Source organism: Mytilus edulis, chromosome 13 (genome assembly GCF_963676685.1).
Source record: "Mytilus edulis chromosome 13, xbMytEdul2.2, whole genome shotgun sequence".
NCBI lineage: Eukaryota > Metazoa > Mollusca > Bivalvia > Mytilida > Mytilidae > Mytilus > Mytilus edulis.
The window spans coordinates 40,482,799-40,503,885 of NC_092356.1; the positions used below are offsets into that span (position 1 = coordinate 40,482,799).

At 28.8% G+C, this 21,087-nt stretch overlaps 1 protein-coding gene across 43 annotated transcripts in view; it reads right to left on the bottom strand.

The window, feature by feature from the left end:
- LOC139501783 (rootletin-like) overlaps positions 1-21,087 on the bottom strand; it is a 96,616-nt gene that overhangs the window by 39,234 nt on the left and 36,295 nt on the right. For 2 of the 43 annotated variants that reach the window (XM_071290968.1, XM_071290960.1), the window contains exon 1: positions 3,642-3,886. The exons of 32 other annotated variants lie outside the window; for them this stretch is intronic. In XM_071290968.1, coding sequence (XP_071147069.1) covers positions 3,642-3,740 — 99 coding nt within the window. In that variant the 5' untranslated portion in view covers positions 3,741-3,886. Of the gene's footprint in view, positions 1-3,641; positions 4,040-9,636; positions 9,784-16,527; positions 16,605-21,087 lie in introns of those variants that run through there. 9 more of the 43 variants (XM_071290981.1, XM_071290983.1, XM_071290974.1 and 6 more) reach the window with 9 other exon arrangements.

Sequence of the window (21,087 nt, forward strand, 5' to 3'; positions counted from 1 at the left end):
GCTCAAATATTATTTTATTTAATATATATTTTAGCACTAACAGCTTTCATTGTTTAATCAATTTTGTTTCTTGCTTCCAATTTTATCATCTCAATAAAAAAAATAAAAAGCTTTTAATGTTGCAGGATTCAATATTAATTATGTGCCTACTTGATTAAAACTTCTGTTCATGAAATCTCAAGTACTAGAAATTTTATACCATATATACATATTGAACAAGGAAGTATAAATGCAGTTTAGAGAACCTAATTTGGTCTACTATTTTCAAATAATTCAAAATTAAAATACATAAAAAAATAATCAAATATGAAAATATTAAACTTTACCTTAAAATTTATTGTCAGACCTATTATTTACCATATCATATTTCATATAAAAAAATTCACACCCTGACCCTGTAGAACCTGTAAAAACTTGCAGAGTTCACTAACTATGTATTGATTTCATTAGTACATTCTAATCATTCACTGGTAAGGAATTAAGCCTTTCCTTTAATTGATCACAAATTACTGACAATCTTGGGTTAAAAAGGATGTTTTTTTATTGTTTTCATTGATTTTACTTAGTTTTGCTGCTTGCTTGATCAAGCATTCAGGTGAAGCTGAATAAGCTACATCAAACTGATGCTTGACAACCAGGTCTTTCATTCAGAAAACTCCTATGATCTTCCTATCTTCAAATTCATGATTACCCTTCATAATCTATTAAAAAATACATTTGATAAGAAAGAAATGAAAAATAACTCCTTTGACAAATACTTATAGTAAAATCCTTTATATTCAGTTAAAATTTTGGAAAACAATGTACAAAACTACTAGCTTCCAAGTGTCAAGCCTAACAAGCTGAAACAAGTATAATTCCTGACGTAACTTATTGATTGATTGATTGATTGGTGTTTAAAGGAACTTTCAGAACTATTGTGCTATTTCATGGCAGCCAGTTTTCTTGGAGGAACTTGAGTGCTCTGAGATCCACCAACTTTAGTTAGGAAAACTGTCAATCTGAGACAACTAAGATTGAAGTCAATCACAACTGCCATGTGCAATATTGAAAATCACAACATCAATGTCTTTGATTTAACTAAAATTATCCTCTACCCCTGTTATTTATAGACCAAATTTTCTTCATTCTTATTTTATTATGGTGTTGAACATCAGACAAAATCATACAAAATATACTAAACGATACAACAAAAGAATGAATCAAACACTTACAAAATTCTCTAACCACATGAGTTACCTCCCCTGTCAGTTTAAAATGACAACTTAGTTCATTTATATATATGTATTTGGGAATTAATTTTGTCTGTTGGTCAATGTAAAGTTTACTTTAGACCTGGTCGTGTCAGGCACAGTCTGGGATTATCTTTAAATTCCATTTTAACATGGGAATTTCATGATAGCTCATAACACAAATTGTATTCAACTCAGCGGTTCATATATTTTGCATTTTAAAACAATTTTGTTTTATAAACTGTTTTAAAGTTATAAAGGAATTTTCTAAATGACTGTAATAGCGGTTATCTTGCATTGTTTATACAAACATATGTGACAAACCATATATACATTTTAAATATTTAAAAAATTATTAGGTACTAGGAACAAAACCTTAATAAAAATATTTGACTGACGACTTTGCAAACTAAAAAAGTTTACATAGCCACTACAAAGAAATGTTCTTTAATAAAATACCATGTTCTGTACTTCATATAAGGATTAAAGAATTAAAACCCCTTACAAAACTGTTGAAAATCAATTAACATACTTATGTTTCTCAGGTCTGAAACAAATCAAAAATCAATTTAAAAGTATGAATTATAAATTGGGCATAGTTTTGTTACATGGTAATTATCAAAGTTAAAGCATAAATTAATTCTGTAAGGTTAGTAATCCAAGATTAGTGTATTACATAGACAGCTAAACAATGAATGGCAGAATAAAGGAGGGGCAGGATATATAACCTTAAAAGCAACTCCACATAATTTATTTACAATCCCATTTGTATTTTGTACCACAAAAAAATTAAATATAAGCAAAAATTTATCAAAAAACAATAGCTAGCTCTATTTAGACTCATAAAACTCAATAGAAAAGACAGAATGTTCTTATAAATTTTCTGCTTTATACATCAATGATCAAAATTACACATAAATACATTCTTCATTTTTCAAACCATAAATAGTAAGTTATACCCATTATAATAATTACTCTTAAAAACCATTGAAACATACAAAAATTAAAATCTAGCTTCCCCTTTATTTAAAAAATGGCATTTGATATTTGATTATAAAATTCTACTTGGTCATCCTGCATTTCTGAACAATTGTTATAAATCCTTATGAAGAATGGAATTCTCTTACATTTGTTCATTTATGACATGTAACTATATCTTAGCTATGTAAACAAAAGTATACTTCTAAATTACAAACAAATGCAAACAAGTAGAATATTTAAAACTTTTTGTAAAACAATCCAATTAAGACATTTTTAAAAGTAATATACAACTTTGATTTTTTTAAATCCACCTATGAAGAGTTATTTATAGCAAAGAAATGTACCATTTTTTAACCATGATATCTGATTTTATAATTTATTACTAAATATACTTTCAAAAGCCATTCTAAAAATATAGTTATCAGCTTATTTCACATATTAAGGCTTAGCAAAAGTCAATTATAAAACAACATTTGAATTTGGGATTCCTAAGAATCCTGACATATAAGTTTAACACCTGACAGACCAGAAAAGAACAATTCTCATTTGCCTTGAGTGACTGGGCAACTACTAGCATGGGTAGTATCGATTCCTGTTTAAAATCTACTTGCTTTAAAACCTTGTCACCAATCAATAATTAATAAAGCTCAAAAAGCCATTGTAACTGTGAAATGTCACAAAAATAAATCTCCAAAAGATCTGAACTACAGGTGTCAACTCAAAAAATCTAATAAAGAATGGGTCATTTATTGAGAGAAAATTTGTTAAATTTTGGCAGTCATTAAGTAAAAGTTATTTGTTATAAATATAATTACTGTCATTTGGTCAAGATTAAGCATGTATACTTTACAAATGGCAGGCACTGAGAAATTATCAAGACTAATCAATTAGTAGGACTACATGTACCAAACCACAGGGGACAGATTCAACAATAATTTACTTCAGGATTAAAACTTTTTAAGATTCTTTGAAATATTGCAACTAATCCCCCCCCAAAAAAAAAAAAAATAATTACTAGATAAAGTCTTTTCAAATGTACCAGTATATGTAAAAATAAAATTAATAAAAAGTATTGGACTTATTCTTGCTAAATCATTTATATAATTCTTTCCTTTCAACATTTCTATCTTTTATAATTTTCTAAATACAAGACTAAAAAAGAAGAAATTATAAAAAAAAATATACAATAATTTCCAAGCAGCTCGTCTTCCAAAGTCATGCTTGTAATGCATTATGTATAACAACTTCATAAGACTTATACAATAAATAATTTTTGGCAGACATATATACTGCATATATGTGCAATAGACCAAAACTAAGTACATGTATTAACATAAATGCATAATCAGCAAGTTTTCAACAATTCAAAATAAGTTCAGACAATGATACACTTAGCGTATATAAATCACATAACATATAAATACTAACTGCTTGTACTTTGTTTTTGACAAAGCCGACTCGTGGTGCCTCACTTGTATCACTCTCGCTCAGTAGGTCCTGAGTGTCGGTTGTATCATTGGCATCCATATTCCCAGACGGAAGAAAAATTCCCACACCAAAATTTATTCTCAAGAATAAAATTCCTGATAAACCTTAATCCTTTAATCTAGCAAATTCACAATTGAAATCCATTTGCGAACATGCATGACCTTTTCTTATCAGAACTTTGTATTTGCTATTCAATAAATTTCAGGTCTATATATCGTGAACTTCAGTATTGACAACTTTTTAAACTTTCCTTAGAACATGCAGCATCGGGTATTGTTACAAACTTCCAGGACAGTCACCTTAACGAAGCGAACATGTGAGATTTCTCAGGTACGCACAGGTATGATAACCTATATACTTCAATTGTTTTATCATTGGGGGTATAAAACCAATTATCAACAAGAAGCTATCAATAGGGCCGTATCCCCCATTATTGTGGTTGTAGTATCTAAATAGTACATCTTTGATGTTGTCAAATGTTAAATGGAATTGTCATGAAATTTGATGCTTATATCAAATATTAAAGAGCTGTTGACAAAGTTTAAAATTGGCACTTATTTATCAATTGATATGAATGTATTAATTCCTTTGAAACTGTATGGTCAATTTACATTCATTTAAAATGTAAATATGTCACTTACGTGTCTGACACCCATTCTAAGTAAAAACAATAATTTATGAAAAGTTATCATGAAGCAAAACAAATGGTAAAAAAGAAACGTCTTGAACAATTGGTTTATTTATACAATTATAAAAAAGATTCCTTTAAAAAATTAGCCTGTTAGGTTTAAAGGATGTACTTGCTTTTTGCACACGGTGTGGCCTAGATTTAATATTTACCATCATGGAATATTGTTGGTAAATGCAACTTTTCATGTTCTTGTGGCTTTGATTTTAAAGTAAGGAAGAGATTGTTGACTAGTATTGACATTGATTTTACAAATGGAGGCTTTTCTTTCACGTAACACAATGTCTTAAAATTTTCCACTAAAGCAAGAATTGACCTCTTCTTAACATAGAAATAACTTCAAAGTGTGAAACCCAGCAAAAATGTATCTAAAACACAACTGTTACATTGACTAAGCTATCTAATGCAACCAGGAAATAAGAAATAAAGTTTCTCCCCTACATGTAAATAATCTTTACTAAACCAAATCTGACTATTGTATATTAGACATGATAAACATTGTCTGTCCACAACTAATCCTTTTTTTAAGAAGTGAAAGTCATCATGACCTCAGAAGAACTAACGATGTGGAAATTCTGTATTTCACCATATTTACCTACCAATAACTTAACAAAGGTGTACCTGATTACCAACCCTTCACACTTATTTATTGTAAGAGAGAATCTAAGGACACTTGAGAGTTGCCTGGAAAATGACATAAAAGTGTCTATTGTGTAACAATTTTCACCAGATTAAAGTATATGATATATCTATTCTAAAGGTAAAATAATTGTAAATCATGTCTTTGGTTTGATGAATGTTAAAATGAAATGTTTTAAAACAAATAAATAATTGGCACTATGCCAGGGAGTGAACAGAAAGAACCAAAAATGGTGCATTGAAAAATATGCTTCTTTTAAGAGAGGTGCACCTTAAAAATATAAGCTAAAAAGGTGATGAACCACTTCTGAAGATATGTTATGGAATAAAATTATACAATATTGTTTCTCAGTAGTAAAGAACTCATTAGCCAAATACCTATGATTTTCTTAAACCGAAACAACGTCTGAAAACTCATGCAAGTGCATTTTTCTCACAAAAAGACTAAGAAAAAAAAAAAGAAGATATGATATTTTGAGAGAGAAAACATTGGAATATCCTATGGTATGACAAAAACTTCTATCTGTAAAGACCTGTTCCTATGTACTTTAAGGATGGTAATTTCTTAAAACCCTGGAATTTCCCTCTTTGGTCAAAATATAAGGTGAATCATAAAGTTATCAATGAAGTTGTACATTTGCATCTAGGAAACATGATTACACCTACTACACATAGTATATGCTGTTACTTATCTAGGCCTGGGTTTGCTTTCAACTACATTCTTGTAACAACTTCAGTCAATTAACATTTTTAAGGCTTTAATTTTAACAAAGAAAACAGAAAGAAATTGTTTGGCATTTGAAATCTCTTTTTTTCCAAATTTAGATACAACTAAAATAAAGAGAAAAAGTCTGCATGCTTCAATCCGTACTTTGATAAATAACTTTGTAACGTCAACCCTAATGCATATGTTTATCCTATAATTCAATTGCCAAAAGAATTTCATAACATCATCTCCTGGTCAAAGTTTGTATTAAATCAATGAAATTCTATTATATCCATAAGTAGATCCGAACCTGTCAGGTTTGATGGGCTAAGTCAGTAGATTTCTACGGTACTACAAAACCGCACTAGGTTACTAGGAATGTTGTAAGAATGAAACTGTCAATAGTATTTGTATAAAGACAATAAGTGTTTTTATTAACTAGAGTATGTAACACTTGGAAGATATATCAGAAACTTGTTATGGCAGGTCCTGCTAAAAGAGGGAAAAATAATGCAGAAGAATAAATATATTAGCATCAGGATGAAACTAATCTTATAAGATGCATTAGCATTATTTTTTCTCTAAGACCCTTAAAAAATGTTAAGCTTGATTTCTTATTAATATGTGAACTGACAAGGGAAATTGCTCTACTAATCTGAATTATATTGCAAAATGCACATAATTGTAAACCATAAGTGAAATTAACATATTATTTGTGAGGCATTCAAAAAATATCATATAACAATATCATTGTATGTAAGGGTTGGCACAACTAATTTTTCAATCAAAAAATAAATCAAGTCAAATTAGCCGATGCCTCTTAGAGAAAAAAACAATTGAAATATTTACCAAAAAATAGAGTATTCAACAAAGCATTCATTTTCCATCTACAAAAGCACATCTTTATTTTATTCACTTCTTTTCAAAGGTCATCTTGATAAATTATATTGAAGATTCAAAGTGAAGAAATATGTATACATATATTTCATAATAATCCTCTAAAAATCCTAAGGTGACAATAACTTGTATACTTTATAACCTTAAGTATGAAAATCTGTTGACAATTCAAGCTTTAATGTAAGAACTCTAAACATGTCCACCGTTCTAAATCAACACTGGCCACTTGACCAGTCTTTGAAGGACGACTTATCATCAATATTGATAAGTCAGGTAAATAAGGATAGATATCGGTAGATATAAATATGTTTTATTGACCAATCAACTCCTAATAAGCATAAATAAACTCAATTATTGGTCATAAAATACCAATCATAAGATATGGTCGGCCTGTGGTGATATGAAAGTGTAGAATCCTTGGAACTGAACAAATTAAGATATGGTCGGCCTGTGGTGATATGAGAGTGTAGAATCCTTGGAACTGAACAAATTAAGATATGGTCGGCCTGTGGTGATATGAGAGTGTAGAATCCTTGGAACTGAACAAATTAAGATATGGTCGGCCTGTGGTGATATGAGAGTGTAGAATCCTTGGAACTGAACAAATTAAGATATGGTCGGCCTGTGGTGATATGAGAGTGTAGAATCCTTGGAACTGAACAAATTAAGATATGGTCGGCCTGTGGTGATATGAGAGTGTAGAATCCTTGGAACTGAACAAATTAAGATATGGTCGGCCTGTGGTGATATGAGAGTGTAGAATCCTTGGAACTGAACAAATTAAGATATGGTCGGCCTGTGGTGATATGAGAGTGTAGAATCCTTGGAAATGAACAAATTAAGATATGGTTGGCCTGTGGCGATATGAAAGTATAGAATCCTTGGAAATGAACAAATTAAGCAAACAACTACTGATTTCATAAAAAAATATTATATTCATCTGTCATTTTTTTTTAGTTCAGAGATGAAAATAGCTAGACAGATGAGGAACAATATATTGTCAAAGTTTAAACTTTACAAGGATTCAATGAATATGAATAGTAATATTCATGAGCTGTAAAATCATCTTTTAAACATATAGTTTAACAAGACAACCTTTTAGTTTGTTACTAACATAATTTAATAAAAATAAAATTGACTGCATACTTAATTAAAGTTTGAACATGAAAACTTACATATTCTCGATTTTATTTTCATTATGTTAAATCAGAGTTCAAATGGCTACTTTCAATTAAAGACTAAAGGACAAGGATGAATACAAATATAAGGCACTGTACAGCCTTTAACAATGAGCAAAATAGTTACGCTATGAAAGGCCCTGCATGACAAATTGTGAAAGTGGGAAAGTTTCAAACAATTCAAATAATTTAATGTCTATTTCTAGATGTACAATGTACAATGTACAATGGACCTTAATAAGACATATAAATACTTCCCTATACTTATCTTTAAAAAGTTAATTTCAATGTACAAGCATTTCATGAGTTACAATTTAAATACATTGCCACAAACAAAAGTGTAAATGCTTTTCAAGTGTCAAGCAAATATATGATTTAATAAAAGCAAAAATAGGTTACATAATAATTTTTTTGCTATATGTAATATTGGTATGGACAGATTATTTTACATTGACTATAAGATTACTATACACAACAATAGGTGTTGAAAACTGATTGAAAACCTGAAATTTGTACACGTGATTCAAATCTCTCCTGATATAATTAAAGCTTTGTAATCTATTGTTCATGGCATGTGTGATCAACCTTATGTGCCAGTAGTTCTCTTTAAATGTGAAGAACCGTAAATATCTATACCACAAGGAACTGTTAGATATTTAATATATTACTATTATTCGACATAAATCATTTTTATTATCTCCCGTATTTGGATTTGGTAATATTCTGGTCCCGTTTATGCTTCTACAAGAATACACGATACTTATGTATAGTAATACTTGTGTATTGTATTTGAAAACTACTCTTGAAAAGTTTCCAAATCCTGATTTATTGAATTTTTATTTATAACTTGATTAAAATTTTGCAGACACAACAAAATGGTCATATTGAAAGTACTTAAAATAACTATTCTTAATTGCTTAATTAAATTTTTTTGATAAACTTTATTGAATTTTTGAGAGAAAATTCTCTGAAGGGTTCCTATAATTGTTAAATATCAAATTTCACAAAATTAATCATTTAATTAGTATTTATACAAAACATTTTTGAATGTTCTTATTCTGTCGTCTGTCATAATTTCAAATGGCCTATTGTACACTTAACAGTTTTACACTTAAATATGAACGCATTCCATATAATTATTTGTATCAACTACAAATTTTTAAGGCCAATGTCAATACTTTAATTAGAAATTTACATTGAAACTTAATCTTTATTTCAATCATCATTATGTTCTATTTTTGTAATACCAATAGTTCTCTACATTTCTGTAAACTTAAACGAAATGTTTTATTTTATTATGTTTTACTACAAAATCTAAAACACACATTATGAATGGAATGGGACGATATAGATTTTAATTTCATCCATATAAATTCAAATAAAAAATTCCACAATACCATGTAAAATCGTACAATAAAATTGCTTTCAAAAATACATGTACATCTAACAACAATAAAGACATTTCAATTTACTTTATACAAATTTAATGACAATTTAAACAAACACTCTATAATATAGCTTTTTGAAGCTTTCATCTTCTTCAATTTCAATCAGCTATTTAAATACTCCAACATAATTGAAGCTCAAATAGACATCAAGTGAAAAATTAGCAAGTCAAATCAATGGAGACATCTTTAGTGATGGAGGTGAAAAAGGTGCATAAGTTCATCACACAGCAAAGTCAGGCAGGAGGAGAAAAGAATTAAATAGCAAAGTGCAGTCAAGCAGAGAATTGATGAGGAAATGTGCAGAAAAAAGGTAAACACAGAACAAGGAGGAAATTGTGCATTTAATGAGCAAATCAAACACCAATCATAAACTTTCTACCTTAGAGTCCTCCATAGTTTCAAAATAAAATCAGACTTTTATCCTTTTCTACAGAATTGGTGAAGGATAAGGTAAAGAGTGCACACATCCAAACTAGACAAACCTAATATTGCTTGTATTATTGCCACAATCTTGTCACACGCTGTCAACTCATGAAGGTGCAATACACACACAACCACTTGTCTAAATTATTATCTGACAATCGTGATACACAATTTCAAAGCTTGTTAAAACATGCTATAAATTTGCCGCCTGGACATTTAATTGGTCGGTCGACCAATGTTATTACAATATAGGTAAAAATATACAATTGAAATGAGTTACCCTTTAATATTGTAACTAATCATTAATATGAAATTTATAATTTAGAGGTAACAATTCATTGCCGTAAAATAAATAGTTTAAGAGCTAAGCTTGCAATATAGACTTAATCCAACAGGATTACCAACACTTTGAACAAATATTCCTTTAAAAGTAAAACCCAGTGTCACAGTTCAATATAACACTTTTACCATTTCAATATTATCAATAAATAACTGATTATAATTTTAAAGAAATTTTCAAATATTGAAAAAATGGTCAATATTATTTCAAAATATTATTAGAGGCTTTAATTTTAGTATGTATGTATTAAAATGTCTGGAATAAGATATGATCTAACTTTATTATTCAACTGTAAACATATTTATTCAATGTCTTAAAAGACAATTTTTCCTGCATTAGAACATTATTATACACAAATTATTAACTGATAATTCTCTATGATTTGGTTACACAATAATGAAGTTAAACATGGAAAATCTTCTATTTGTAGGACTACAAAAAAAGAAAAAATATTTGTTGTTTGACATATGACTTCTTAAATGAAAAACACCTAATAAATTTTTGACAAAGACAATTGCTAGGAAAGATAATGAAATTGTAAAAAATAATTCTTAAAAAGTTTAAATTATTATTGACACTTCAACTATAAATATAATCTTTTTGTTTACAAAAAGCATTAAAACAGATATTGGTTATTGTCAAGGGGACAGCGCCCATTTATATAAACTAGTTTAACATAATAAGATATAAGAATATGTGGTATGAGTGCCAATGAGACAACTCTCTATCTAAGTCATAACTTGTATAAGTTTGAGACAAAATTTTTAGTTCTAGACAAATGTTTTTCAGAGATAGGATAACCATCAATTTTTATCCAGTTAGTGGAAAATTATTTATAAAGTACTTCTTGTTTTGCACGGAATCTGATGACAAAGATTATAATACGGTATATTTCCCTTGCCAAATGTCATAGCTTATAAGGTAAAGTCACATAATGATTGAACTGTTTCCAAAATATCTCATTACAAATTAATCAAACATGCAACTTACCCCAAAAATAAGTAATTCACAAGAGGTCCATTTTACCCCCCTGTTGCCTAGACTGGTACTGAGTCACGCAAAATAAACTTTACAAATCGACAAAATAATTGTATTTGGTGCATGTGATATCTTATAAATAATTTGCTTACATAAACTGATTGTTTATCACAAAGAACAATACATGTACATGCACAATATTTTTATCAGAGTTGTTTTAAACAAATTAAATCAATAAATTATATCATAGGCTATGGCTTATAGTAATACAGATATTGGGGAACTTCACGAAAAATTTGTAAAATTGGTATCCCCAGCAAAGGACATATGTTAATGGTATTAAATTTGAAAAGTAAATATGTGGCTAATTTAAAGTAAATACACACACTTAACTTTTAAAATTTGAGTCAATGGTTCTTAAAAGCTAACCCAGTCATCAATCAATAGTTTCAACATGACCATACAATCCACTTATAATTTGTGATAAGTTTAATTCATTCTTCTAGTTCCGTGCTTAACAAGGTAACTACGGAATATAAAGTTGTATTTTACCAAAAAACTTACTACTTATCTTATAACTGATAAAAACATATCGAAAACATGCTCTTTACCAATAGAACTAGATTACTTTAATATAAGTATGGTTCGTAAATGTTTTTATTGTGAACACTTTATAGGTTACCATATATAAGTAAATAACTCTATGCATTGAACATAGTTAATTTTCTAAGGGTTTGAAGATTTTTATATCAACTAAAAACCTTTTTAAAAATATTTAAAAATATATTTTTTCTGTTTCATTCTATCCTTTTGAGTTGCGGGAACTTGCCACAAGAAGTTAAACAAGCAAATTAATTTAAATCTCATTTACAAATTAAATATAACTTGAAATTCTTTCATTAACATTTCAAAAAACATTTGAAGTTAATTGCATTTTTAATTCATTATTTAGTCAAACTTTTCTTCTTGTATTTTTCTCAACCATCAATTACATAGGAAAAACCCATTTCTCTTTTAAACTTGTTAAAGCAATTCGATGTACTGGCCATTAAAGGGAAATAACTCTAGCATAAAATATCTCATGAGTGAAAAAACCAACAAATCAAAAATTGAAATTGAAAACTAATTACCAGTTTTAACAACCATAAAAAACATTGCATCATTAAGCAAATACTTTAATGTCAAAATAATTAATATATATGACTTATCATAACGACGATCTATTAAAGTTTTTAAAATATTGAAGAGCCTTTTTTTTTACAAAACATAATGATGCATTCAATTAATTAATAATTAATGTATTTATGGAACATCTCAATGATCAAACTAAAAAATACTTTCTTAACACAAACAAATTATTGATTCCTTAATGACAAAATGTACCAAGGCAGAAATCTGCTGACTCGATACAATTTTTGAAAATCAATGTTATTTGATCAGTTTCAATAAAATAAACAGAAATCTATAGATTAAAGAAACCATAGTTCTATATAAATAGTACCTTATGTGTATTAACTTTGTATTTGCTCATACATAATACTAGCAAATAAAGTAAAGGGGTGATTCTGTATTGAACTGAAATCTATATGACACAACTTGCTTTTTTGGAAGAGTAAATATATATTGAAACTTTCTACTCAACTATAAATTGAAAAAAGGTCTCAATCAACCTCGTCTATGGAGAAGTAAACATAAAAACTTTCTATTTATAAACTGCAAACTATAAAGGGTCTCAATCAGTTTTGTGAAAATTTTTTAAAAAATCTGAATGATACATGTAAAAATTATGCAAGTTTTGCTGCAGATTTACTCAGATTAGTTAACTGTAAATAATTTTCAAAATATCAAAAATTCTGAAAAATTGTGAGTAGTTTTGATTTTTAGAATTTTAAAATATAAAATCACTGCATAATTTGACAGCACTGTGTAAAATTGTAAATAGAGATATAAATTCTTGCAATTCTCACTATACAAATCCTTGATTCTTGTAACCAATTATTCCATCTATTTGTATCTTCCATACATTATTAATGCAAAATTTGGTTCAAATTAGCCCAGTAGTTTAAAGGATGAAATTTAATATGGGATTTTTAATAAGGATCATTGACAGGCTTCATGGCATTATTTCTGTCTTGTATGCCATGCCATCAATATTAATAATAGTTTTCACTGGATATAAAGTTTATCACTGATCAATTAGAATATACCAATTTCAAGTTTGTCCTTCACCTTATGACGTCATTTACCAGATAGAAGGGATCGCCTGTACCCCTGCACTATTAACGTTCATCATGGGTCTGAGTTATCATCATTGTATAGGATAAACTAGAAATAATTTTTGTTCTGTAGGTACTTAATCACTATTCCCTAATGACAGCAGTGCTGATTGACACTTATAAGAATGTAATTTGCAATGTAGCATTTTAGTTTTCCTACTACCTGCTCAATATGGGAACAGAAGTGAGAATGCCCTTAAATGCATGAATGATGTTCACTAAAACCAAAGTTTTTGACAAAAATGCATTGAACTCAAAAGTTGTCTTTTAAGAAGTGCCTAGCTTTAAATCTATTTACAGTGCTTATCCAGTGACCTTTGGGGTATCACAATAGCAATGGCCAAAACAGTTTACCAAATTGCAGTTAGATTTCTTCTCCAACTATCTGATCAACTGGTAAAATATTTTAGCAGATTGCTCAAGTGAAATGTTGTTAGTTTGAAGTTAGTGCTGTGAAATCAAAAGTAATACTTACCATCCAGATCCAGTTAGTTGATATCTTTGTCATTTGTTTCAAACACAAAAATTACTTACTATAGTATGAGTCACTGAATAAGAAGGTCTAACTTTGACATGGAAACTTCTATCATAAATAGATTTTATAAATAAATAGTTCAAACCATTGTTTTGTAGATGTATATTTTATAGCTTTGTCTTCTAAGACAAAGTTATTGTGTAATTATGATTCGTATAATATTTTCTATACAAATTACTGATCTGCTGGCATTAAAGGGAAATAATTTTTATTGAGTTATTGTACACTAAAAAATTAATCAATGATACCTGGCTTCTGATTTTGCCTACAATTTTTTTCAAAATTTTAATCATCTTAAAAATAAATTTCATTGTTTTTTTTCAAAACAGAGGATAAAAGTTTAATAATCATAAAAGTAATGTTACAAACAAATTAAATGAGGAAAGTTGATATTTGTCAGACAAAAATTGTGACAACATTTTGCTGATTTTCAGTAATGTAAATTATTTCCCTTTAATGGTAGCAGATAAGTAATTGCTTTAGAAAAAAAAAATCCAAATTACAATTATGCACTAACTTGTTGTTGGAAAACGGAGCTATAAATTATAGACTTACAAAACAATGTTTTCAACTATTTATTTATAAAATCTATTTATGATAGAAGTTTCCATGTCAAAATTAGACCTTCTTATTCAGTGACTCATACTATAGTAAGTCATTTTTGTGTTTGAAACAAATGACAAAGATATCAACTAACTGGATCTGGATGGTAAATATTACTTTTGATTTTACAGCACTCACTTCATACTAACAACATTTCACTTGAGCAATCTGCTAAAATATTTTACCAGTTGAACAGTTAGTTGGAGAAGAAATCTAACTGCAATTTGGTAAACTGTTTGAGCCATTGCTATTGTGATACCCCAAAGGTCACTGGATAAGCACAGTAACAGTAAGATTTAATATTTTTTAACCTTTGGGTTATGATTGACCTTGTAGTCTACAAAGACTAGATTTCTTCAGGAAGTAAATGGTTGATAAGGTGGAACTACTGTATGTTAGGTTTGCCATGCCTCATTCAAAATGGAGGGATTCTTTTACATACATGTAGGATCTCCAAACAATCATGCCTACATAGCTTCACTAAAGTTGACAATGTAAATTTAGTTGGAAAAAATTGGCAAGTTAGAGAATTAAAAAGTGTCTTTGGCAAAATTTAGTGTTGCGTGATAGAAATGTCTTGGGGAATTTTCATACACACACAATAAAATAGAGAATGGAAATGTGGAATATGACAAAGAGACAACAACCCGACCAAAGAGCACATAAGTCCTGATGTGTATTTCTTTAATTTTTAAACTGGCCCATACAGAGAAGATAATGGATGTGAATGATGGTCACAAAGCGAAAGCCCTAAGCTTACACAGTTGGCTATATGGGCCAAGAAATCCCAAAATTTACAATGATTTTTTAAATGAACAGACATGTTTTGTACAAGTTTCAATTGGCATTGTTACAAAACCTACAAAACGAAAGTAAACATTGACATTGAAAAAATTCTATGTATTGTATTATAAAAGATATATGTAAGTCTAGATGACCGACATGAAAGAAGAACAAAAGTCTAGCTGACATGTGTGAAAAATTTATCATATCATTCATGAAAAATAAACTATTATGCAAACAAGCATATAATACAATGTACATGTAATTGGCAAGTCATCAAACCTACTTATAAATAATTCAAAACCGCAGACAATTAAAATGCAAGCTAAGAAAAACTTGAAAATTTGTTTTGAAAATGTAAATCTTTTAAAATGTTACAGATATTTTGTACTTACACTCTAATTCTGCATAATTTATCACATAAAACAACATTCGAAAATCATTTGCTGCGAAATTAAACCACTGAAGTCTGCCAAAACAATTAAAATAGCGTGTCGCTAACGACCAGTTAAATAAATTGTATGAAACAAGTATGCATAATGCAGTATACAAAAGTATAGGGGAAAAAAACAATACAAATTTAACAATGAAACTTTTAAAGGTTCGTGAACAATGTCAACCTATTACCTCTATTGTTATTTGTGTGTATCAACCTCTAGATAAAGTAGGTTCTATATCAGGACTAATATCTTACAATGACTTTTGACACTAATTAGATGCTTTTTCAAGCCTTCCGATGAATAATTATAATCTTAAGGTCATTTGACATGGTACAATTTAAACATTAATAATCAATCGTAAAAGATCAACCTATATTTTATCCATTTTATATCTATGATTTATAAACAGGAAGAACTGGTTATTCATAATGGAAAACCTTTTGACATCTCCAAAACACCGATAAACCTCTTCTATATATATATATATATATCTGAATGACTAAAACTGGTCTTAAGTAAAAAATCCCATGTACTGGTATAGAGTTTCCTTGTTTACCAAAACCTCATTCAAAAGAAAATACTGACATAAAAGCATGTCGGAAAGGCTGCTCATTACTTTGGCTGACCTTAAAATGCAAAACTTAGAATAAGCTGGATGGCATTCAGGCCATAAGTAACCATATGTCTGGTTTCCATTTTCTTTAAAATCCGCATAAGATTGTCAGTCAGATTTCAAATTCTCCAGGAAATGTATGACTCTAGAAAATTACGTAGTCTTTAACACACAACGATTAAAATTGATTTTTAACTTAAATCAGTTCAGGACCTTGGAATATAAACCAAATTACGGTATCAAAAACCAAAAATGAGACTTAAAACATAATCCACTTACTTTGACACCGTTAAGATCTTCTTGTTCCATGCTGTCTTAATTCCCAGAACAGTCTACCCCAAATAGTTTTATCACAGTCCCCGTAAGCAGACAAACGATTTAATTTATCATATCTACCCGACACGTTCTTACCTATTACCTATCGTTACAATAAAAATCAATTTTTGTCTGCAATAAACAATTAGAATTAATATACAGGACAAATCGAGTTAATTACGTGTTATAAACATGTATAATGTATTACACATTATAACAGTTTAGGCTATACAAATCTAGTGCTGTGCTATACATAAATAATGAATGTCACATTTTCTGTATCCAATGTTCATTCATAATTTACAGGTAAATTCCAAAGTACCAATTCATATTTCTTGGTATCAGCAAAATTTTACCTTATTCTAAGTTATGAGGATCCTAGTACAAATTTATCAACATAAGTTAAATACTAGCACTATGAAAATAGTCAATAACCTTAGGTATCGGTGCTGTGGATTTTGATGATCAGTAAAGCTATAATTTGTGTCATGCCAAGTCTTAATAATAATGTGTCTGTTTTTTCCACATTGAAGCAATTATTGATAATGAAATAAACTAAATCCTTGCCCAGATCTAAAATAAAACAATAGACCATGAAATTCTAACAACATACACATCTACTTGACATAAAGACACCACATTGTACTGCTATTTTTATAGATACAAGCTTACACTGGCTGTATTTGTAATAAAAATTGCATTGACTATTATTAGCTTCTATGCAGGACCAGAAAGTAATACAATAACTAGTATGCACATCTGAATACCAGGATCTAACTATGAACAAATTGACATTATGAAAAAAGTGGTAGTTTTAAGCAAGATAAAAGGTCTCAGTTCAAAGGATCATAAATATGGAATTACAATTGAAGCATTTGAAAAATCTTTTCGAAATTCACATAAGGAATTAACAATGTACAAGATTTCAGGTAGATACAATTAACCTAGTAGAATTATTACAAGCACCTAAATGCTTTGATGAATGAATAAAAACCAAAAAAAATAAGAAAACCAATTGGGTAACGTTTCAAGGTATCTTATACCAATGAAGGCTAAAAGATTTTTCTTAACATTTTCTTAAGGCACATATAACAAAATACATGTTCCTGTATGAAATCCCTTCATTTCAAATGTCTATGCCATCCCATGCTGTGCTATAGTTATCTAATAAAGTTTATTTTTATCTTGTCAAAATATTTGTCATTACAAAACAATTTTCTTCAAGGTGCTAACATAACAGCAAACATTCATTTGTATGTAACAGGTGATTGTTATTCACTTAAGTTATCATAGTAAAAAATAAGTACTAACAAACATAAACTTTCCATTTACAAATATTCAGATAAACTTTGGACTTTTACTTTAGTACCAAGTCCTCTTTAAGCAAGTGATCTGTCCATACATCATACTTGTATCAATATCATGTCATGATAAAACATGTAGTTTAAAACTTATAAGTTATATTTCATAAATTAAAACTATTCCTTTTTGAGTTAAAACATTGTTAAATGTCTTGGACAGGTTAAGTACTTTAAATAAAAATGTCTAGGATACTACTTTCATTCAAGTACTCAGTTATAAGTTATTAAGGAGAAACCAAGATTCAAAACAAGATTGATGAAGTTTGCTATATATATGAAAATAAGGAGATATGACATGATTGCCAATAAGACAACTATCCACCAGAGTATAATGTTGTGGATGTAAGCACCTATATGGCACTATAAAGCCTTCCATAATGAGCAAAATCAATCCAATATAGTCAACAATTTCAAACTTTGAAAAAGAAAGTTATTTTCAAAAGACAATTTTTATAACTGTAGTGTCATCTCATGAAAAAATGATATGGATTTAATTAGCAATTATAGGGCATCATGAAGCCTTCAAAAATAAGCAAAACCAAATCAATATAGTCAACTTTTTCAAACTTGAAAAAAAAAGTTCTTTATAAAAGATGTTTTTATTACTAAATGTCTTCTCATTAAAAGTGCTGATTCAGCATTGCTGAGTATGAAATCAAATGCATACTTGTAAGAACATGACTTCATTTCCGATCCAATTTTCATTATTTGATCATTTCCTGAATTAGAATACTGTTCAGTGTTTACCTTTTGTTATAATAAGGCATCGGTAACCAAAATGCAATTATTATGGTATTAACAGGAAATCTAACTTATCTTGCTTAAGAGAAAATCGACCCCACTACAATTTAGTTTTATCTGATACAATAAGGCAAAAAATTCCAATAGAAAACTTTATTGCATTAAGAATCTTCTGAATTTGGTCAGCATAATTGAACAATTAACATGAATTAAATATTCAATATCATCTGATTTACCTGTCATGACCAACTTAACAAACAATGGTTAGCCATTGATGTTTCTCGCCAATATATATACAGTATGTGTGAATACAATTATTTCACATTCAAACAGCAATTATATTTAACAATCGGTTTTATTATTAAAATTTGCTGAATGATTAAATCTCTTTCTTACATCTTAATACAAATAATCAGAATTTTAGCTTTCAAACTTTGATGGTGGTCGTTGTTATCAGAAAATTGTTTGTTCAGAAATCAATGTGTGAGAAAAAAATTTCATACATGTATTTACAAAACTTTATTAATCAAAGGAACAATGGAATTTATTATACAACCAGCGGTCAAAAATTAAAACTTTGACGGTAATAAAAACTATTGTTACAAACTAAATCAATGATATGTTTATTGAAATCTAACCAGGCATGGGTAGGTCACATTTCATTATGTATTAAACACCCTATTATTTTTTGTTAATTCACATTAAAAAGATTCAAAATTAGCCGCCTGGAACAAATCAGTCTTCCAATGTAAAGATCTTTTAAAAACTATTGAAATTTAACTTTTATTTGTTACAATTTGCTTTATATTTGAATCAATCCTAAACTGTGTATTACAAAGAATTAATAATATCAGTTTGCTCAGTTGATTTAATTATTCAACTAAACAATTTTCTTTTCTAAAAGATTACCAATGAGTGGGCACATCTCTACCTTACCCCAATCTACCTTTACTGAGCATTCACAATGATATTATCGTGTATAATAAAGTCTTGTAAGACAATGACAAAACAATTACAACAGAAATATAAAATTTTAAAATGCAATTCTATGACAATACAAGACAAAAGATTTTTATACATATGCACTTGAAATAGAAATATTACTTGTTCACAAATTAAGTTACCAATTGTACTGTTCTTTCATTAAAACCATCAATAAGAATAAAGGACAGATTATATATGTATGCAAGTAAAATAAAGAATCTAATCCATTTCCAAATACTTTTCTAATGTAAAATATGAAAACCCAGGGCAACTCTTACAGTTTAATAAAGTATTGTCAAAAGTGGTCACTCACACACTGATGCAACAATTTTTGGTAAAATGTCAACCGTTGAACTGCAATTTTCTTCAAACAGTATTTGCTGTAAAACAATTATTTAGAAGCAAGGCAAAATATACCAGAGGAACATTCAAACTCGTTAGTTGAAAAACCTTCAAACAACACCATGGCTACAAAAGGAAAAAGACCAACAAGATAACAAAAGTAGGAAAAACACAACATAGAAAACTGAAGACTGAGCAACACGAACCCCACCAAAAACTTGGGGTGATCTTGTGTGCTCAGGAAGGGTAAGCAGATCATGCTCCACATGTGGGCCCTTCCTGTGATGACTAAATGACTGTCCTTTAAATTCAAGCAATTAATCATAATCCAACAACGAAATAATTACGCCTGTGAAAAATAATTATTAGCAACTTAATTGCTACTAATTTGCCAAAAAATAAACCAATTTGAATTATTGAAAATAAATAAATCTTAATAGCTTAAAATCAAAATGCAAAGATCTGAGAATAAGTACTGTAAGGTGTTTCTTATATACATGTATAACCAATTACAAAGTACACTATGCGAGAAGAAGTATAACCATAATAGTCTAAAATGCACATCTTGCTTTTAACAGTTTACATGTATTCTAGTTGCATTGGAAATAAACTCATCATAGATACCAGGACTAAATTTAGTATATGCTAGACGCGTGTTTCATCTCAGTTTATTTACCATTAGTACAGAAAAACTTGTGCTATACTCAATCTTGCAATTTAAGTTTATAATACAAAATAATATATATTCAGTTTTTTTTATAAAAAATGATAACAAAAATAACAAAATTCTAAACTGACCTTATATTTAACTGTGGCGCAATCTGCTTTAAACAGCGAAAAAATTGTAGAAAGCAGAGCTCAGCACAATGTTTGAAGGAAGATTAACTTAAAATAAGTCATTGACACACATACATTTATATACAGGACTGACAAAACGTTTAATAAGATTAAAACTCATTGACCAGAACCTAACCTCTACATCTCTGATATTATAAACTGGCTTATAATCTCACGTGTATTGTTATAATTAAAAAAATGTCAGTTATCTGTTAATCTAATGGCTTCAGGATAAATAAGTGCACTCACTAGAGATTTT